This window comes from Acinonyx jubatus, chromosome A3 (genome assembly GCF_027475565.1).
Source record: "Acinonyx jubatus isolate Ajub_Pintada_27869175 chromosome A3, VMU_Ajub_asm_v1.0, whole genome shotgun sequence".
Classification (NCBI taxonomy): Eukaryota; Metazoa; Chordata; class Mammalia; order Carnivora; family Felidae; genus Acinonyx; species Acinonyx jubatus.
The window spans coordinates 111,919,387-111,941,908 of record NC_069388.1 but is presented as its reverse complement, the minus strand read 5'-3'; the positions used below and the strand labels follow the sequence as shown (position 1 = coordinate 111,941,908).

Genomic DNA, 22,522 nt, shown 5'->3' with positions numbered 1-22,522 from the left:
TTAGTGTCTAATGGAAAACAAAATCAATGCACATTAAGGTCGAAAATGATAATACTAGATAAAGACAGATGCTTAATTTAAAAAATACTCTCAGTTCAGAAAAAAAGCTATACTTCTTGTTGATTCAGTAAGATTTCTTAGGTCTTTTGGCAGATATGTTGAATTTGTGATGTAGATTAAGGGTATAATTTTAGAATACTTAACTATAAAAGAATATTACAGTTAATATGTTAATTGTCCTAATTACAGGAAGTTAATAATCACTGTTATAAAGTCACAGTACACATGTGGTTTTCTTTAGGGCTCTCTCGCTACTTGCCAGTTATCTGAACCATTACTGTGGTTTATTTTGAGAGTATTGGATACCAGTGACGCCTTGAAAGCATTCCATGATATGGGTAAGATAAATTCTACAAATTGTCATTTAAGTGTACGCATTTGACAGTGTATGTTGTCATTTTTGTAGTCTTCTGTGAAAGGTGACTGAATGTCACACTGTCTTATTTTCATTTGGTGTTCTTTGTAAATTAGGTGGAGTTCAGCTCATTTGCAACAATATGGTTACTAGTACAAGGGCTATTGTAAACACTGCAAGAAGTATGGTATCAACTATTATGAAGTTTCTTGATTCTGGTCCCAATAAAGCTGTTGACAGCACTTTGAAAACAAGAATACTAGCTTCTGAGCCTGACAATGCAGAAGGGATCCATAACTTTGCACCCCTGGGTAAGAAAAGAATTACTAAATCTTATTGATATGAACTTACATATTTTATTAGCTGGTATGAAGCAGAAATAGTTCTTGAAGTAAGTTGATCATGTGATCATATCACCAAACAAGTGATTTTAAAGGTAGTGGTTTTTGAAACAGTCTGTTGGTTAGAAGGAAGTTTTTAATAGCTCCCATTTTAATGATCTCATTTGTTTGTATTTCCGAGTTAAATAGTAACACCTTTTGTGAAACGAAATAGCAGATTTTTGTGTCTGTTTTCACCATAAATGTTAATCAGTTTAAAGAACTTGTTCCATCTTACTTTGAGTTATTTTAAGAAGCTTCCATTTTAGGTGGGTACTCCTTTTCCCAGTTTATTGTGCTAGATTTGTTATTACCTTAGTTTTCATTTGACGTGTGAATATAAAGAAATTAGGCAACGATTAATAATGAACTTATCACCTTGCAGGTTGACTGGGTGTCTTGATATTTTGTAAATACTGTGACAAATCGTGTTAAACACACACTAATAAATATGTTTGTAGCATCAGATGTTTATGATTTTAGCTAATTTTTCTGGTTCAGTGATTAGATAGTTCTTGATGGTTTATTTGGGTTCTTTTACAGAATTTTTGTGATTTGTATAATATCTTCTGTAGGTACAATTACATCTAGCAGTCCAACTGCCCAACCAGCTGAGGTGCTTTTACAGGCCACGCCTCCTCACAGGAGGGCTCGCTCTGCTGCGTGGTCCTACATCTTCCTGCCGGAGGAGGCTTGGTGCGACCTCACCATTCACCTTCCTGCAGCAGTGCTTCTTAAAGAGATACATATCCAGCCTCACCTTGCATCTCTTGCGAGTGAGTAGTATTTTTTGTAAAGAAACATGTATGAAAATAAACTGTAATGTAGGAACACTTAAAAATGAGAGAAAATATTTAGTAAACAGTGATACATTTAGGTATGATTCCCAGATTGCTTAATTTTGAATTTTTTTGTGTAATATTCAACATTACCACCAAATCATTTCCCATGAAATGAATTGACATAGCTATTCCCCTTAAACAAATGGAATGTTTCATGAAATCCAAACCAACCTATTTCAGTTATATATAATTTTTCCTTGCTTTTCTCCCCAAATTTATTAAGCTATAGCATTAACTTGAAATGAGTTAGTTTACACACCTGTAGATAGCAGGCATACTTTCTCTAGCCCCATCCTCAGTGCCAGTCCTGCAGTGGGAAATTAGCTTGGATTTATGTGTTGTTCCCTCCCCACCCCCCATTGTAAGATAATTACATGTACACAATTTTTTATTTTAATAACTTGACTGTAATATTTAATATTTTTAATATTTGAGTGTGATTTTTTAAATTTGTACTATATTGAGTATCATTCATTTGGTGCTTTTTTGTTGAATGTATTTTGTTTTCACTCTGCAAGGTGTAAATAATTGAAAAGAGTTTTTAGGAAACAAGTTTTACATTAAGAGGAAAAAGAACTCTGCCAAGTATTCATAAAGGAATCTGAAATACTATTTTGCATTTTTGATCCCAGATTCTTTCAGTATAAGCATAGTGATTTTGGGGCACCTGGGTGGCTCAGTTGGTTGAGTAACCAACTCTTGATTTTGGATCGGGTTGTGATCCCAGTGTCCTGGGATTGAGCCCCACGTTGGGCTCTGTGCCAAGGATAGAGCCTGCTTGGGATTCTCTCCCTCTGCCCCTCTCCCCATTCACATGCTCTTGCTCTAATAATAAAAAAAAAAAATAGTGATTTTTAAATGTTTGTTTATTTTTAGAGAGAGAGAGAGAGAGAGAGAGACAGAGTATGAGCGGGGGAGGGTCAGAGAGGGAAGGAGACACAGAATCGGAAGCAGGCTCCAGGCTCTGAGCTGTCAACACAGAGCCTCATCTGGGGCTTGAACACACGAACCGTGAGATCATGACCTGAGATGAAGTCTTAAACTTAACCAACTGAGCTACCCAGGTGCCCCAAAGCACTTTGTTTTTGGTATATTATTCTTTTCCAAATTACTTACAACCCTAAGCCGTTAACATATTAATCAAATGTCCCACATTGTGGGTGATAATTCTGAGTAATAGAAATAATAGAGTAATTGCCAATTTGGCAGTTTTTTTCTTGCAGAGACTCAAGTTATGTAAATGTGGATTACATATCTTCAGTTATTTTTATTTAGGGGAATGTTACAATTTTTAAAATACTATTTTTGTTATATTGTAGATCTCATATCTTATGTTGGAAAATAGCTCCAAAATCAGTCCTGGTGAAAGTCAGTGACAAAGTATGACGTGGCATATAAATTATCTGTTTGCAAGTTCATAATATAACTGAAAGCTGCTCTTTTACTGGGATTTCTGCTAAACCATGAAGTCCAGTTCACATTTTCTTTAATAAGTTTTCACTCTTCTCTTCCTCCAGCCTGCCCGTCCTCTGTGTCTGTTGAAGTGAGTGCAGATGGGGTAAACATGCTCCCTTTGTCCACTCCTGTCGTCACCAGCGGCCTCACCTACATAAAAATTCAGCTGGTAAAAGCTGAAGTAGCTTCTGCTGTCTGCCTTAGACTTCATCGCCCCCGAGATGCCAGCACATTAGGCCTGTCACAAATTAAATTACTGGGCCTCACTGCTTTTGGTACCACTTCTTCGGCAACAGTTAATAATCCCTTTCTTCCATCTGAAGATCAGGTATCCAAAACAAGGTATGTTTTATTTCTCATTCTTTTTTTTTAATGATTTATTTTTTTATTTACTTATTTTTACTTTTTAATATTATTTTTTATTTTTTTAAATTTACATCCAAATTAGTTAGCATATAGTGCAACAGTGATTTCAAGAGTAGATTCCTTAGTACCCCTTATGCATTTAGCCCATCCCCCCTCCCACAACCCCTCCAGTAACCCTCAGTTTATTCTCCATATTTATGAGTCTCTTCTGTTTTGTCCCCCTCCCTGTTCTTATATTATTTTTATTTCCCTTCCCTTATGTTCATCTGTTTTGTCTCTTACAAAGTCCTCATAGGAGTGAAGTCATGTGATTTTTTTCTTTCTCTAATTTCACTTAGCATAACACCCTCCAGTTCCATCCATGTAGTTGCAAATGGCAAGATTTCACTCATTTTGATTGCCGAGTAATACTCCATTGTATATATATACACCACACCTTTATCCATTCATAGATTGATGGACATTTGGGCTCCTTCCATACTTTGGCTATTGTTGATAGTGCTGCTATAAATGTTGGGGTGTATGTGTCATTTCGAAACAGCACACCTGTATCCCTTGGATAAATGCTTAGTAGTGCAATTGCTGGGTCGTAGGGTAGTTCTATTTTTAGTTTTTTGAGGAACCTCCATACTGTTTTCCAGAGTGGCTGCACCAGCTTGCATTCCCAATGTTTTATTTACTTTTGAGAGAGAGTGCGAGCGTGTGTGAGCAGTGAAGGGGCAGAGAGAGATGGGGACAGAGGATCTGAAGCAGACTCCGCATTGACAGCAGGGAGCTCATGTGGGGCTTGAGTCCATGAACCGTGAGATCATGACCTAAGCTAAAGTCAGATACTCAACCAGCTGAGCCACCCAGGCACCCCTTATGTCTGATTCTTAAAAAAAGCTTTCTGAACTTTTTATGAAATTATTTATTCTATGGTTTCTGTTTTAGGGCTTAGGAAGTCCTTTGTTCCATAGGTAGTTTATACAGCGCTGTAATTTTATTAGATGTAATAGAGATAATGATTCTTTAGAACCAGAACTTGGAGGCTGGTTAAAATTGAAATTTATGTGTGTTTAATTCTTGAGGTATGTACAATGTGTAGTATCTGTGGGTATGGATTTCTTTTCTTTGGATCAGAGTCTAATATATGAATTTCCACATGCCTGTCACCAGGATACATCTGAGCCATACAAATTGACCTAGTCTCTGACTAGACAGAGACCTAGTCTTGTATGATAATTCCTAAATGGCAGTTAGTGGAAAGGTTAGATTTGAGCCATACAAATTGACCAAATAAGGACCTGAATATGTCCTTTAATTCACATTTATCTGGTAAAATTTGTTAGTTGAAAATGTTATACACTGCTTCTATTGAAAGTTTTGCCTGATAAGAAAATTTGGGTTTTTTTATTCTCAAGCTGCCAAGACTTTATAGTTTCACAAGGCTATAATCCTATGCGTTTTATATTTAAACATGTATGTGTATATATAAAAAAACATTTTCTGACTGGGCACCTGGCTGGTTCAGTCAGGAGAGCATGTGATCCTTGATCTTAGGGTCATGAATTCAAGCTCCACATTGCACGTGGAGCCTATTTTAAAAAAATACAAAAACGTTTTTTGACTGGTTGAACAAAAGGCAAGTAGTTCCTAAATGCTGTTAGTGGTTAAGTATTTTTATTTGTTACACTATGGAGGAAACTTAACTGTGTTTAAGTCCTTCTTCATGTTCTAGCATTTTTTAAATGAAGATTTGTGTTATTTATGAGACACAACATGATGATTTTTCAGTTTTGTTTTACCCCAGAAATAATCTGAGCCACTTGAATTTACCACGTAAGCTGCTTTGTGTTGTCTTTTTCAGTATCGGCTGGTTACGGTTATTGCATCATTGCCTTACTCACATAAGTGATCTGGAAGGAATGATGGCGAGTGCGGCTGCACCTACTGCTAATCTGCTGCAGACTTGTGCTGCCTTACTGATGTCCCCATACTGTGGGATGCACTCACCCAACATTGAGGTTGTGCTTGTAAAGATAGGACTGCAGTCCACGAGAATTGGCCTGAAGCTCATAGACATTCTCCTGAGAAACTGTGCAGCATCAGGCAGTGATCCTACAGGTGACCACCGTTAGCTTTGATATTTTAATTTTTACCTATCTGCAAAACAGTGACAGTTACTTAATCACTTAATCTTTGTGATGAAATCTGTTTCTGAAATTAATTTCCATTATGGCTTCAATGTCCTTGGAGTTTTTTTGTTGTTGTTGTTGCTGTAATTTATGGAAGCGTAATTTTTAATTAACAATTTAAAATTAAATTGAGCAAATGTTCCTATACCATTTGCTTATTTAGCAAACTATCTTTTGGTTCTTTATTGCAAGATCTAAACAGCCCTTTACTTTTTGGAAGACTGAATGGACTCTCTTCCGATTCTACAATAGATATTCTTTACCAGCTTGGAACAACTCAGGATCCTGGAACAAAAGACAGGTATATGTTGATCTTGTTTTTTTGTTTTGTTCTGTTTCTTTTTTTCTTTTTTTAAAATTAATTAATTTTTTAATGTTTATTTATTTTGAGAGAGAGAGAGAGAGAGAGAGAGAGAGTGAACGGGGGTGAGACAGAGAGACAGGGAGACAGAGAATCCCAAGCAGGCTCCATGCTGTCAGCACAGAGCCCGATGCAGGGCTTGAACTCACGGACAGTGAGATCACTGTTTATTATTTAAGGACACACTTACACACAGTTATGTGATAGTGAGCGTTACTTCTAATACTTTCTCCTTAGGTTGTTTCGTAAAAGTCAAGACTGTTGATTATATTGGACATATACCTGTATGCTTTACATGATATAACTTCTAGAAACTTTGTGAACATTAAACATCAATTTTTATGTATTTGGACATATCTTAAGCAAATTTAAATGGAAATAGAATTATAACCAGTATTACTTTTGACAAATGGAATGGAATAAAATATTACAGTTTTTGAAATGTTTATTTACTTCAAGAGAGAGCACAAGTGAGGAAGGGGCAGAGAGAGAGGGAGAGAGAGAATCCTAAGCAGGTTCCACGCTGTCAACACAGAGCCCAATGCCGGGCTCAGTCGCACAAACGATGAGATCATGACATGAATCGAAATCAAGAGCCAGACGTTTAAGTGACTGAGCCACTCAGGCACCCCAAAATATTACATGTTTTTATGTGAACCATGTTGTTAGGAGATCTTTGTTAAGTTGTGGTGCTGTCAAATCATACAATCTTAGGTAGCATTTACTACTGTGTATGAATATTAGAATATTGTGTCCATATTAGGCACCTAGCCTATTTTGACAAAAGTAATGTTTTTTTTGATTACTTATTATTTGTAATATTCATTGACAACTTTTCATTAGCTCTCTACCTTCTATCTCCTTCCTACTGCAAGGTGAAATGTTGTCATACAAAGTAAATAATATTTGAATATCTCACCTAAATATTTAGTGATGGTTTACGTATAGGTAATTTTGGATGGGTTTTACTAATGTACCTTTTCTTTGATGTCTTCTACCTCCACATTGAGAAGAACTTCCCAAGTATTTTTGAGACACGTTTTTGTTGACAAATTTTGGGTGATGATTTGTCATTCTCATGTTTTATATATATCATATATCAATACCAGAATACCATTTATAGAATGTGTGACTCCATAAACAATTAATCTTCACTATTTTCTGAGTTAATGCTATCCTTTAATATTTTGGTTAATATTCAAGAAAATCATTTGATATTTTGTTAGTTTGTTTATAAGTTATTAACAAATCATTAATTTTGCGGGTACCTACTCATTTTATTGCTTTTTACTGAATAGTTGCTGTGTGCGTGGCACTGTGCTAGATACTAGAGTGTCCAAGTTTATTGAATCCAGCTTTTTGCCTTGTATTGGGGAGACAGAATACTGTCACTCACAAGGGACAATTTACATAGGTCAGACTTGGGGATTTGGGGTAGTGTCAGGTGTGGCAGGTGCCTAGTAAATTTTGATACTTTAATCACTGATAATGTAATAAGCTTTAACTTATTTTAGGTTAGTTGCTTTCATACTCTCCGATGAAGAATGTTCAAATGGCATTTAATGAAGTAAATTTATTTCCAGCATGGTAACTTCAAGATATTAAATAAGCTGAATTCTTTTCTATAAAGCTTTTTGCTTCACATAAGTAATATGATTATTATATTTAAAAATAGATTGGAATTTTTTGGAATATTTTTTTTAATGTTTCTTTTTGAGAGAGAGACAAAGTGTTAGTGGGGGAGAGGCACAGAGAGAGGGAGACACAATCGGAAGCAGCCTCCAGGCTCTGAGCTGTCAGCACAGAGCCTGACGTGGGGCTCGAACCCACATACTGTGAGATCATGACCTGAGCTGAAGTCGGATGCTAAACTCACTGAGCCACTTAGGCACCCCTGGAATATTTTTTGATAGAATAAATTGTGCCAAATTCAAATTATAATGGCTAATGAGGTAAAAAAGAATTAAAAAATTAATTTTATTTTTTTAATGCTTATTTATTTTGAGAGAGAGACAGAGAGCGAGCAGGGGAAAGGCAGAGAGAGAGAGAAGGAGACACAATCTGAAGCAGGCTCCAGACTCTGAGCTATTAGCATAGAGCCCGACATAGGGCTTGAACCCACGAACTGTGAGACCATCACCTAAGCTGAAGTCGGACGCCTAACGCACTTAGCCACCCAGGCCGCCCCATAAAAAATTAATTTTAAATATTTTTCTAGAACAACTTTCTTAAAATAGCTTACAATTATTTAATTCTTTAATAGTTCTTTGTTTTTTTTTTTTGTCATAGGAAAATTACCCTAAATAAAATTGTTCTCACTGCATAATACTTTTTAAAACATAAATGTTTTAGAACTGACATAATAACAAAATTATTGGCTTCCGCACACTGAGAAAATCTTACTCTTTCCCAATTACCTCATCTGCTTTCTCTTTTTCTGATTTATATTTATTTCCTATCATATGAAATTTAAAGGGTCTTGTCCGGGGGCAACTGGGTGGTTCAGTTGGTTAAGCATCTGACTCTTGGTTTCGTCTCAGGTCATGATCTCATGGTTCGTGAGTTTGAGCTCCACGTCGCTTTGTGCCCACAGTGCGGGACCTGCCCTTCCCTCCCTCTCTCCCTCTCTCTGCCCTTCCCTCCCTCTCTCCCTCTCGCTCTCTCTCAAAATAAATAAATAAAAACTTTAAAAATATATATTAAAAAAACAGTAAAATAAGGGGTCTTGTTCAGAGCAGAGAAGGGGTTTAAGTAGCATTATATACCTTCCTACCTCCATTTCTTGTAACCTGAAGCAAAGAATCTTATAAACTCCAAAGCCATATTGCTTTAAAAGATGTTATTCTATGGGGCGCCTGGGTGGCTCAGTTGTTTGAGCGTCCGACTTCGGCTCAGGTCACCATCTCGTGGTCTGTGAGTTCGAGCCCTGCGTCGGGCTCTGAGCTGATGGCTCAGAGCCTGGAGCCTGCTTCAGATTCTGTGTCTCCCCCTCTCTCTGCCCCTCCCCCATTCATGCTCTGTCTCAAAAATAATAAACGTTTAAAAAAAAAATTAAAAAAAAAAGATGTTATTCTCTGGGCGCCTGGGTGGCTCAGTCAGTTAAGTGTCCGACTCTTGATTTCAGCTTAGGTCACGATCTCACAGTTTTGTGAGTTCAGACCCCTGCAGTGACTCTGTAGAGCCTCCTCCAGATTCATTCTCTCTCTCTCTCTCTCTCTCTCTCTCTCTCTCTCTGTTCTCTCTTCTTCTCCCCTGCTCATGCTCTCTCTCAAAATAAATAAGAAACTTAAAAAAAATTTTTTTTTAAATGTTGTTCTCAGTATTCCCCCAACTCCAGGGTATTAAGGGTAGGGTGACACTTGAGAAAAAGTACTTACGTTGGGGCTATATTCTGTTGTCAGAGTGCAGGGGGGTGGGTGACTGCTAGTAGTATTTAATGGTTGGGGGCCAGGGGAGTAAGACATGCTGTGTTGCATGAGATTCTGCACAATAAAGAATTAGCCCCAGATTACTATTCTGGGTTGTGTGGATTTGTTATAAGATGAAAGAAAATTTACAGGAGACCATGAATTTGTTAAGTTTTGTATCCTGTAAGTCCAGATATTTATAGGGATTTTTTGGTAAGTGAGTTAAGAAATTACCCAATGTTTATTTGCAGAATTATATGTTATCATATGTTATTTCAAACATTTTCATCAGTTAAGATTAGTAAGGTTATTGGAGAAGTAGAACTACTATGTCAGTTTTGCTTACATAAGTTCCTTTTCCTTCCTAGTTTAGATTAAAAGTACCAAGAACATTAGTATATGACTCTCATAAATAAATACAGTGCTTACTTGAAATGGCGGTATTTATCCATATTAAATGTCAGCTGTGGTATAATTGGTTATTTGAATTCATTTTCTTTTAAGAATTCAGGCCTTGTTAAAATGGGTCAGTGATTCTGCAAGAGTGGCTGCTATGAGGAGAAGTGGCAGGATGAGCTACATGTGCCCTAACTCCTCGACAGTAGAGTATGGTCTTCTCATGCCATCTCCTTCTCATTTGCACTGTGTAGCAGCAATTCTGTGGCACAGTTATGAACTGCTTGTAGAGTACGATTTACCAGCGCTGCTGGACCGAGACCTCTTTGAGTAAGTACGATTTTTGAAATCCTTTTTTTTCCGTTAGCAGATTGTTACAGGTTTTCACATGATGAAATGGTATTTTGTATGCTTGTTTGGATAATAATAATACTTTGAAAGTAGTAGTTACATAGAATCATGTATAATTTTGAAATTAGGTGCTTACAAATTTAATTAGATCTATCTCCACTAAGAAGAAATATTAGTGTCATTGCTTGCTTTCTCCCACCTAAAATTGGAGTGTTTAATGTATGTGTTCCTACAGGTCATAGTATTTATTCTTTTTTGCAAATTTACCCACCAGACTTTTTTATTGGGCTTGTGCACATGCCAACGGGGGAGGGACAAGGAAGAGAGAAAATCTCAAGCAGGTTCCATCCCCAGCATGGAGCCCAACACGGGGCCCAGTCCCACAACTGTGAGATCATGACCTGAGCCGAAATCAAGAGTGGGACGCTTAACCGACTGAGTCACCCAGGCACCCCCAGATTGTTTTTTTTTATCCTTAATGTACAGCTATTTAAGGAGTAAAAGTATAATTGGAAATTTTGAAAGACTTACTACTTTAGAGAGTTTTTATTGTTAGTTGTTTTTACTACTTTCTAGTTATCTGATAGGATTGTTCTTTTGGCAGTTTCCACTTACCCACATTTCTTTATCATACTTAGGGCTTTGCTGAACTTAGCGCCTGTAATTGCTAAATCTATAACAGAATATTGTATTTATTTCTGAGGAGTTCCATGACCTAATAAAAGACTGGCCTTTTGTCCTTTTTAGTCCGTCATTTTCATATTTGGTCTTCTCAATTGGCATAACCCACGACTTATTAATGAAACTTACTAATAGTTTTTGATTTGCAAACGTGAATTTTAAGCCATCAATCATATCAAATTCAATCTGAACATCTCTTTTGTGTAATTTTTCAATGTTTCTTTCTTTCTTTAAGTTTATTTATTTTGAGAGACTGCGCAAATGTGGAGGGGCAGAGGGAGAGAGAGAATCCCAAGCAGATTCCACCTTGTCAATGCAGAGCCTGATGCTGGGCTGAAACTCAGGAACCATGAGATCATGGCCTGAGCTGAAATCAAGGGTTGGACACTTAACTGACTGAGCCACCCAGGAACAACTCCAGTGTTTCTTTATGTAACTTTTTTGAGGTCACACATAGAGCGGTAGATACATTTAAATCAGATCTCTTGATTTTCTGTACTGATTTTACAAGTCTAATCTAATTTCATCTACCTAAATACCTAAATAATGTATATCAAAGCAGTCATCATGAAATCTTATAGTATTCTATGTCAAATAAAACATATACTTTTATAGATGTCATGATTTTATACAGTGTACGTTGATTTCTAATATTACTATTGGAAAAATGAGGTCTTTCTAAAGATACATATATAATATTAACCTGGTGTCTTTTATTCCCCTAGGTTACTTTTTAATTGGTCCATGTCTCTTCCCTGCAATATGGTTTTGAAGAAAGCTGTTGACAGTCTACTTTGCTCAATGTGTCATATACACCCAAATTATTTTTCTTTGCTCATGGGCTGGATGGGGATTACCCCTCCTCCAGTGCAGTGTCACCACAGACTGTCCATGACTGATGATAGCAAAAAGCAAGATCTTACTTCATCCTTAACAGATGACTCTAAAAATGCACAAGCGCCTCTTGCACTAACTGAATCACATTTGGCAACCCTTGCATCCTCTTCTCAGTCTCCAGAAGCTATCAAACAATTATTGGACTCAGGTTTGCCATCTCTTCTTGTGAGGAGTCTGGCTAGTTTCTGCTTCAGTCACATTTCTTACTCAGAAAGCCTTGCTCAGTCAATAGATACTTCCCAGGACAAGCTCAGGCGGCATCATGTTGCACAACAATGTAATAAGATGCCTATCACAGCAGACCTGGTTGCTCCCATTCTTAGGTTTTTGACAGAAGTTGGCAGTAGCCATGTTATGAAAGACTGGCTCGGTGGGTCTGAGGTCAATCCACTGTGGACAGCACTTCTGTTTTTATTGTGTCATTCTGGGTCCGCTTCTGGAGGACATAATTTAGGTGCACAACAACAGACTAGTGCAAGACCGGCCTCTCTTTCTTCAGCTGCTCCAACAGGATTGACTACTCAACAGAGGACAGCTATTGAGAACGCCACTGTTGCATTCTTCCTGCAGTGCATTTCATGCCACCCTCATAATCAAAAACTGATGGCCCAGGTAAGATTAGAAATACCGGCTTAAGTTTTAGGCATCTTATTATTTTAATACAATGTTAAATAACACTAATGAAATTAGTTGAGAAAGGGGTATGTATTACAGGTGATAATGAAGATTGGGATACGGTCCATTTAGAGATCTAAATTGAAACTGTAATTAAAATAAAGTCTTGATATATCTTCCCTCTTCCTCTCAACTGTCACATATTCCTTTTGATGAGATAATGGGCAAATTCACAACGATTCTAGCTATAGATCATACATTCCTATTTTTAAACTCATCTCCCCCTGCCCCCCATAAAGAGGACAAACCAGAAGAACAATACGGGCTGCTGAAAGATGATTGACCACTTGAAGGTGTCATCTCATCTGCTGTGGAGTATTGTATTTTGTTGTAACTGGCTTGCTATAACTTTTAGTTTGCTTCTAATGAAGCAGACATTAGGGTAGATTTCAGATAGGAGACTCCTGACATCTCACTAAAAATATGAGAGATGATTTTATTGTTTTAAGTCCATGGGGACACAAATCTTGAAAGCTAGAATTATTATAAGGACGATTCTAGTTGATTTTTGCCAGATTCTGCTCCTTTCTAGCTGTTTTGACCTTTGTCTAGAGACAGTTAACATAATTTTCAAGAAATACTGAATGATTTAACTTTATTGAGAAGGATAGCAAGATACTTGAGTGTCTGAAGTATTTAATTATTGCCAAACTTGATCTGCTTAATATGCCTAATTAAAGGAAATGTCTAAATTACCAATTTTAACCAAGGTCATGGATATGAGAATTTGAAAATCTGGTTTGTACCTCTGGGTAGCCTGAAACTTTTGTGTCTTACTGCTTTCTGGCTTAATTATCATCTCTCAGCTTCTTGTTAAGGCTTTGTTTGATATTTTTAATACCCTTTTTTCATAATTTTTATTGCATTGTAAGCACATTGATATTGACTCAAGTTGAAAGTAAGTTGGTTACACCAGGTATTTATGTGAAAACCCTGTAGTAGTAGTTTATCCACAGAAATTTTCTCTGGGGATAATCTTTTTTTTTTTCTTGAAAGAACACAGCTGCAGATAAATAGTGCACTTAACTTTTAAATCTCTTTACTTGCCAGGTCCTCTGTGAACTTTTTCAAACGTCTCCTCAAAGAGGGAACCTTCCAACATCAGGGAACATTTCAGGGTTTATACGTAGATTGTTTTTGCAATTGATGCTGGAGGATGAGAAAGTGACAATGTTTCTTCAGTCTCCCTGTCCAGTGAGTATTTTCACAGTTAAATTAAATCTTAATATTAGCTGTGTATAAAGATATTTTATAATTTCATATCAGAATCTGCGGTTACCTCTACATCCTAATTTCTAAAATAGCAAACTGAAACTAGAACAACCCTGATACTTAATGATAGGACTTACAAGTCTGTTTTGGATAACGCTTCGTGTGATAAATAGCCTAATTATACACTACCATGAAAAGTATAATTTGGTTGGGGGAAAGAGTGACAGATTATTAGGTACAGTGGTGCTAATACGAAAGTTGAGCAACAAATCAGATGTCAAATGTACCACATTAAAAAAAATTTTTTTTAATGCTGCTTTTTGAGGGAGGGAGGGAGAGGGAGAGAGAGAGAGAGAGAGAGAGAGAGAAAGCATGAGTGGGGGAGGGACGGAGAGAGAGGGAGACAGAATTCAACGCAGGCTCCAAGCTTCAAGCTGTCAGCACAGAGCCTGATGTGGGGCTCAAACCTACAAACCACAAGATCATGACCTGAGCCAAAGTTGGATGCTTAACTGACTGAGCTACCCAGGCACCCTTCAAATGTACCATACTTTCAAAAATATATAAAATATACTCTTTATATTTACACTTTTTATTCTTTTAGAAAAACTTTTGAAATTGTTTTGTAATGATACATGTTTCCAAAAAATCACTTCTTGATTTCTTTTGAATTTTCAGCTGTATAAAGGTAGAATTAATGCTACAAGCCATGTCATCCAACATCCAATGTATGGAGCAGGCCATAAGTTCCGTACACTTCATTTGCCGGTCTCAACAACATTATCAGAAGTTCTTGACAGAGTGTCAGGCAAGTCAGATTTAAGTATTAAAATTTTTCTTTAACTTTATGTTACATTATATAAAATTTTTATTATGTTTTGTAACTTTATTTTACTGCACCTACTCACTCAGCAGCCATTTCATGAATAGAAAGGTCAGTGTGTCTTTACATTTTCAAGCATGAGAAAGAAGCTGATAAAGGAGACAAAGTGTATGTGCGCTGCCTTCTAGCACCCATAGTTCTTTTGCTGTGGTGTGTGTTGTGTGGAGAATTGACAGAATGGACAGTTGGAAATGTTGACAAGCCTTGGGAAGCCATTGATGGAATTTTTTCACAATAAACCGTAGGGCTTTTTTGTAATAGGTGATTTGCAGGCTATTAGGTTGGATAACAGGATTCTAAATAATAAATACTTACTAGATCTCAGGAAGAAATGAATGGTCAGAAGATGAAAATGAAGTAGGTAGACTTGATTGGTGACCTTTTTATTTATAATAGTGAAGAAAGCAGAGAGAAATTATCCCCTAGGCTTCCTGCCTGTATTCTAAGATGATGACTTTAAACAGTATACAGGTTATTAAAACACAGGTTTGTATTATATTAAAATATAAGCAGTTTTGATGGCAGAATGCAGATCAACTGTAGATAGTTTGATTGCCTGTAGATAGTTTGATTGCCTCTCAGAAATCTTGAGAATGAAATCAGTGAGTGAATTGATGGAGCACCTTCTATGTGTAAGTCCTCAGGCTGTAAGAGTAAGCAAGACCTGTACCCTGCCCCTCAATATTAGGGTCTTACTTATGCTGTTTAAAAAGTAAATGAAATTTAAGAATGTTTGCATTCTAATATAAATGTAAGTATGTTTCTATCTGTATGCATTAGAAGGGAGTACCTAAGTACTATAGCTGGGAACTTAGGAGTATCTCAGAAAAAAGCTGATGTCCATGTATCAGTGGGAAATACAAAGCTTATTTTGTAATTTCTAAGCTTAGAAAAAAACTGGGTTGAAGAGATTTGGGAGTTGTTACCATCCATAGATGGTAAGTTAAACCATGTGAATGGATGTGATCGCTATGAGAAAATAAGGTAGAAAAGATTCTTTCTTGGTTTTAGTCACTGCAGCCACACAAGTATGTACATAATACTATATAATTCTTTCCTTTTTATAAGTTAAACAATAAAATGTTCAAATACTATTATAATTGTATAAATAACATGTCTGCCATATCTTGTTACAGCTAAACTTTTTTGAAAATTTGATTTTATAGACTTTTTTTCTATCATAGCCTTGAAATTGTTCCTTGTGTGTGACGAAGAAAAAAAATTAATAATTAATTAAATGAAAGAAGGAGAAGTGGGCAAGAGTACTGAAGTTCAGTTATTGCTATTTCCTATTGATCATGGGAAAGTATAGACATTATATTACAAAATAACTGGAAATTTAATATTTTTCTTTTTCTTCACTATAAAGGAATACTGTTTTCTAAAATGTCTTATTAGGTCATTAAGAGTAATGACCTTTATTACCTACAAATTTAAAAAATAAATTGATTACTTTCTAAGAATACTACTAGTAAAAAGTCAAAGAGTCATTCTGAGCAAACATGGAAAATTTGCAAGTGCTAATTTAACCTGTATTTAGCAATGCTTTGGTCCTTTAAAGTGTATTATGATCTTTAGCCATACTTGGTATGCTATATTTACATGTGCATATATATTTTATCAATATGTATAAAAACAAGTAATCCAAAATTAATAATTTTACCCACTTCCCATAGCTTTTGACTACATTGCTTTCAAATAATATAGTTATGTGTCAGTATCTTTGCTTTTACAAATTTCTGTCATTGCTTTTAAGCAATTTGATTGTTATGTGCCTTGTGGTTTCTTGCTGCTTATGATGTGGGTTTGTTGACTTTCTTGAATCTGGGTGTATAGATTCCATCATATTTGGAAATTTTTTTACAAATATTTTCTCATATTTTCTGTCTCTGTTTCTCTCTTCACGTAGAGTAATTCAGGTTACACATTTATTAGGCCTCTTGAAGTTCTTCCATAGCTCACTGAAGCTCTGCTCATTCCCCCCACCCTGACCCCCTGCCTCTTTTTCCCCCCTCTGTTTAAAATTTTTGGATAATTTATATTGCTCTGTCTTCAATTCTGTTCCTCTGTAGTGCCTACTAATTTGTTCTTTTTTAATATCTCCTTGTCCTTTTTTAAAGTGTATAAGCTTTCCTTTAAACATGTTTATGTTGATTATTTGTTCCTCATTATGGATTGTATACTATTGCTTCTTTATTTGCCTGGAAAATTTTATTGGACTTCTACTTTTTTACTTTTTGGGTGCTGGATATTTTTGTAGTTTAATAAATATTTTTTATTTTGTTCTGGGACAAAGTTATATTACTTGGAAATGGATTGCTTCTTTTAGATCTAGCTTTTAAATGTTATTAATTAGGAACAGAGCACCTTTTAAACTAAGGCAGAACTTATTTGTGATGATGGACATTTTTAATAAACTTGTACTGTCTAGTACGGTAGCTGTTGAGCACATGAAATGTGTTTGGTGAGACTAAGGAACTAAGTTTTTAATGAATTTAATTTTGAAAAGGTACTATATTGAAATAGAAGTAGGGTACCACATTTGAAAATGAAAGTCTAAGGCTACTTGGGCCTCACTACTGAGGTAATACCCATCTGAGAAATACTAGGAATTCACTAGGCATTGAGAACACTAAATATTACAGCCCTTATTTTAGACTCTGGGGTTGGTCCCCTTTTGAGAAGTACTTAACTTGGCTTTTGGTGGTTTCCTCATATATAATGCTCATCTGTATGCGCTAAAGACCCAGAGGAGACTGTAGATCTCTGGAGCTCATTCTCTCTGCAGATCTCTCCTCCCTAGCAATGTGACTTAAAAACTGCAGCCAGCCATCTTTGTCTTCCTGGACTCCCAGTCCGTATCCTTACCTTGGATGACTTCTGAGTTGTGCCGATCTATGGCCTGGGAAACTCTAGCAATGAGCTGGAGCAGTCCTAGAGCTCACCTCTTTAGTTTCCACTCACCTAGGCATCACTCTGTGGCCTTCCTGATGGCCATTGTGTGAAAACTGTTTAATGTATTTTCCTAGTTTTTAGTTATTTCGGGTAGTAGAGTAAATCTGGTTTTGTTATTTCATCTTGATTAGAAGTGGTAATCCGAACTAGAACAATTTTTTTTTTTTTTTAGTTAAAAAAATTGTTTTTAAATGTTTATTTTTGAGAGAGAGAGACTAACAGAGACAGAGTGTGAGCAAGGGTGGGGCAAAGAGAGGGAGACACAGAATCTAAAGTAGGTTCCAGGCTCTGACCTGTCAGCACAGAACCCAACGTTGGGCTTGAACTCACAAGCCACGAGATTATGACCTGAGCGGAAGTCAGACGCTTAACTGACTGAACCACCCAGTCAATTCATAAACATGAAAATTTTTTTTTCATGTTTATTTATTTATTGAGACAGAGGGTGCATGTGCACAAGTGGGGGAGAGGCAGAGAGAGAATCCCAAGCAAGCTCCATGCTCTCAGTACAGAGCCTGACATGGGGCTCTAGCTCTCAAACCATGAGATTGTGACCTGAGCTGAAATCAAGAGTTGGACCATTAACCAACTGAGCCACCCAAGTGCCCCTAGAACAATTTTAATATATTTTTTTAAATGTTTTGTTTACTTTTGAGACAGAGACAAAGCATGAGCAGGGGAGGGGCAGAGAGAGAGGGAGACACAAAATCTGAAGCAGGCCTCAGGCTCCGAGCTGTCAGCACAGAGCCCGACGCGGGGCTCGAACTCACGGACTGTGAGATCATGACCTGAGCTGAAGTCGGATGCTTAACCAACTGAGCCACCCAGGTGCCCTGCCCCTAGAACAATTTTAAACAGACTATTGAGAAGAATGTTTTTTACTGATACCTTTTAGTATTTGACATTTATTGGTATGACACTATGTAAGTTCTTATCACCTAATGATCTTTACTGGTTTTCCTGATTATGTGTTGAATTAATTTTGTGATTTTTTAAAGTATTTTATTTAGGCTTTCTAACTGTTTTTGCCTTTGTAATAAAGTAAATGTATTTTTGCATTATGTATTTTATGGTATTTACAGAATTTTCAAATTTCACACAAGAAACGGAAACTCTAAAGGCAGACTGTGGTTAGGAAGGAACTTCAGAAATTGACATCACAGGGGTATTTTTCAGACGTTCAAAGAAAGCACAACGTAGGAGATAATGAAAACATACTATTTTATCATTTTAATTGTTTCACCTTTTTAACATTAAAAAAGCATTAGATCACAATTGTGTGAGTTAGAAAAGTGCAAAGAGAATCTGTATAACATATCCACACTGGTGAAAGTCACTCCTAAGTTCATCCAGGTTTTTGGATTTCTTAATGGCCAAATCAGATCGTTTTAGTTATTCATTTCTTGATGTTTAATAGCATGCCATATTCCAGAGTAATGAAAGAAAATATTGAGAGTTTAATAAAGTGCTTAATATTCGTTCTTAAAGTAGCTAAGCTTCCTAACTAAAAATAGCAAAACAAATCTTCATTATTGAAACTTGTTCCTTTCTATTCCCATTTGTAGAATAAGAAATCTACCATAATGCTTTAGGATGAGCCCTCAGCTCGAATTGTGTATTTGTCATTTACAAGTTGTATCATAGCCTTGCTACAGGCTGTTTCCTTATTTTGAAAATAATATTCTTGGGGCGCCTGGGTGGCGCAGTCGGTTGAGCGTCCAACTTCGGCCAGGTCACGATCTCGCGGTCCGTGAGTTTGAGCCCCGCGTCGGGCTCTGGGCTGATGGCTCAGAGCCTGGAGCCTGTTTCCGATTCTGTGTCTCCCTCTCTCTCTGCCCCTCGCCCGTTCATGCTCTGTCTCTCTCTGTCCCAAAAATAAACGTTGAAAAAAAAAATTAAAAAAAAAAAAAGAAAATAATATTCTTTCTTAATATGCATGTTGTGAGGACCAAATTACATGTTTGTTGCAAATACACTGAACTGTGCCTACAATAAAAGAAATTTAATGGTAGTGGTTTTTCATTGCCTCAAGAGGTAATACTATTGTAATGTAATATTTTCTAGAGATAATAATTTAAGTGTCCTGGCTTATGAACACTGGTGATTCCCTTTCATTGGTATCAGCAAGGATTGAATATCAGGCTTTACCTCATCAGTTTTTCCTAAATCAATTAACATTGCCTTCATATTAATGATAAAATCTTGTTTAATCCTTGTCTAAAATGGTTAGCTTCCTTCTTAATGATTTTGAAAAGCAGTGTATTTTAGGTAATATTTTCTTACAGATACACCAAGTATCACTGCTAAACTAATTAGTGAACAGAAAGATGACAAAGAAAAGAAAAACCATGAAGAGAAAGAAAAAGTTAAGGCAGAAAATGGATTTCAGGACAATTACAGTGTTGTTGTTGCTTCAGGTATGCTTTCTGTTTTTTATAATCTTGATTTTTGTTTGGATTTTATATAAAATATAATAATATATACTCTAGGAACTTCATGTAATAAAAGGTGTTAATGCAAAAAGCTGACTTAAAATGATGTCATAATACTGGATGTAAAAACATTACACCTGAAATCTATTAATGTCTAAAGCTTACTGTATTTCATCAGATACTGAACATGTGTGCATCCTATAGATACTCCATTTAAGCTTGACAGTACACAAGAGAATTGTACTATCAGGTAATTGAGGAAGACAAAATGACCAAGACAACTGGTAATTTTGGAGGATATTTTCTTATAAATGAAGTGATTTTAGTTCAAAAGATAAGGCTTAGTCTGTATTACTTTACTCCTCAAATAGGAGATGATGGATTTTATTTCTATCTCAGAGAAATAGAACAATAGAATTTAGCGTTATTTTTTACTTCCTTGGAGAATAGTTACGAACATGAAGCCAAAATTCATGGTATGTCATGAAGGACAAATAGAATTGGAAGATCAGATATAAAATCAGAAGAAACATTTCTCCCTTTTGGCGTTAGTTAGGAATGTGATGCTATTTAAAAATATTGTAGAAATACTCTTTTATTTCATTGTGTGTTGACTGATATAGAATCTTCCTGATTCTTTTAGGGCTGAAATCCCAATCAAAACGGGCTGTGTCAGCTACACCACCACGTCCACCATCCAGGAGAGGGAGGGCAATTCCTGATAAAATAGGAAGTGCTTCTTCAGGAGCAGAGGCTGCCAACAAAATAATTACTGTCCCAGTGTTTCACCTGTTCCACAAACTCTTGGCAGGTAATGTTCACAATATTGAAAAATACAAAAAATTATAAAGACATGTAATCACCACACTCAGACTCCTGTTTAATCAAGTGCTCTTGATGAGGTACATGAGTTAGTGAGACTTTGTCCATACAGCTCCCTCTAAGAAAAATGAGAAGAAAAGAAGAGGTAACCTTTTACATGCTCTTTTTAACATTATAATGTTGCATATTTATACTTTACTATCGTCTTAAATTTTGCTGTCAGTGTGCTATAATATCAGTAAAACTAATGTTTTAAAGAGGTCATAAAAAGTTATATAGGAAGGAGCGTGAGGCAGATTTTGCAGAAGTCGTTATGGTAGTAGAAGTCATTGATGTACCACTGAGAGTTAAGCAGTATTTTCTCTCTAGCTAAAACATAATCTTTGACCAGTATACTTTCTCTTGGTCAAGGTGATACCCAATTTGTCTCCATTTTTGTGCTTTATTCTTAAAATCCAATTGCCAACTATCCTTCTTAGCCATATTTTCCTTCTTACCTTTATGTTACTGATTTATTGCAGAGATCAACAAACTATGGCCAGTAGACTGGATATAAAAAAGTTTTATCGAAATAACAGCTGTGCCCATTTATTTGTGCGTTGCCCATAGCTGTTTTCATGCCACAGTGGTAGCGGTAGTGGTTGCAGCAGAGACTGTATGGTCTTCATAGATTAAAATATTTATCATCTGGTCCTTCAGGAAGAAGATTTTGCCAACCCCTGATGGCTAGGAATGTTTGTTTCTTTGTATCTTGCTGTATCTCATGAGATCTTGGTGGGATTTGGTTTGTGACTAACACTTTCTACAGACATTATTGTTCTGTGTCAGAATTTCTGACATATGTGTCAGAAATAGATTTCTGTAAACGTTCCATGTGCTAATTTCAAATTGTTTTTAAACTGGTGTCAGAATCAGACGCTGTACATATAGTTCAGTAAAAAAGTGACTAATTGACTTAATCAAACCAAGTAAATATTTCCCTCTTGGATTCCAGGTTTAACTTAGTTATGTCATTTTTAGGCCAGCCATTGCCAGCTGAAATGACGCTTGCCCAACTTTTAACTCTCCTGTATGACCGAAAACTTCCTCAAGGTTACCGCTCAATAGATCTGACTGTTAAATTGGGATCTAGAGTTATCACAGACCCAAGTCTGTCAAAAACAGATTCTTTTAAAAGGTTACATCCTGAAAAAGGTATGTATATGATGATCCCTTACAGTCTGTGATCTGAGAAGTAGGGATTTCTGTAGCTCATGACTTCATTTACCTTTGTTTTTATTCTGTCAAGTTAATGAGGTCTTGTTCTTTATGACTGACTTGATTTGTAAACATAATAAATTGCTATTGTTTTCACTGAAAATTAATCTTAATTTTTCTTACAGCATCACTTTATGAGCACATATGCTTTGATTTATTATTTGCCTCTTGCATTCTTTTTTTTTTTTTTTAAGCATTTTTTTGGAGTTTATTTATTTGGAGAGCAAGAGAGCAAGTGAGCACCAGTGGGGTGGGGAGTGGGCAGAGAGGGAAAGAAAGAATCCCAAGCAGGCTCTGCCCTAACAACACGGAGCTTGAACCCACGAACCATGAGATCATGACCTACTGAGTCACCCAGGTGCCTCTAGCATTTTGCATTCTTTAGTAAATCTTAGAATATTGCCTTTGCTTAGTTTTCAGCAAGATTATTTGTTTTTATGTGGTTGGGTTTTTAGTATTTATACAATCTGATCATTTGTAAACATACTGATCTTTTGGTTTTCCTTTGTGAGTGATTCAGAGTTAACCAATATGGTATAACTTTTAGTTTTCATTATG

General features: G+C 36.2%; 1 protein-coding gene across 13 annotated transcripts in view; it reads left to right on the top strand.

Moving 5' to 3' along the window:
• BIRC6 (baculoviral IAP repeat containing 6) overlaps positions 1-22,522 on the top strand; it is a 221,939-nt gene that overhangs the window by 129,344 nt on the left and 70,073 nt on the right. For all 13 annotated transcript variants that reach the window (XR_003412372.2, XM_027033515.2, XM_027033512.2 and 10 more), the window contains 13 exons: positions 302-398; positions 532-726; positions 1,371-1,571; positions 3,155-3,434; positions 5,308-5,564; positions 5,828-5,936; positions 9,908-10,129; positions 11,557-12,340; positions 13,454-13,597; positions 14,294-14,423; positions 19,739-19,870; positions 20,529-20,696; positions 21,728-21,901. Coding sequence is in view for 12 of the 13 variants with exons in the window: in XM_027033515.2 (XP_026889316.2) it covers positions 302-398; positions 532-726; positions 1,371-1,571; positions 3,155-3,434; positions 5,308-5,564; positions 5,828-5,936; positions 9,908-10,129; positions 11,557-12,340; positions 13,454-13,597; positions 14,294-14,423; positions 19,739-19,870; positions 20,529-20,696; positions 21,728-21,901 (2,893 nt within the window). In the remaining variant the exon portion in view is untranslated. The remainder of the gene's footprint in view (positions 1-301; positions 399-531; positions 727-1,370; positions 1,572-3,154; positions 3,435-5,307; positions 5,565-5,827; positions 5,937-9,907; positions 10,130-11,556; positions 12,341-13,453; positions 13,598-14,293; positions 14,424-19,738; positions 19,871-20,528; positions 20,697-21,727; positions 21,902-22,522) is intronic.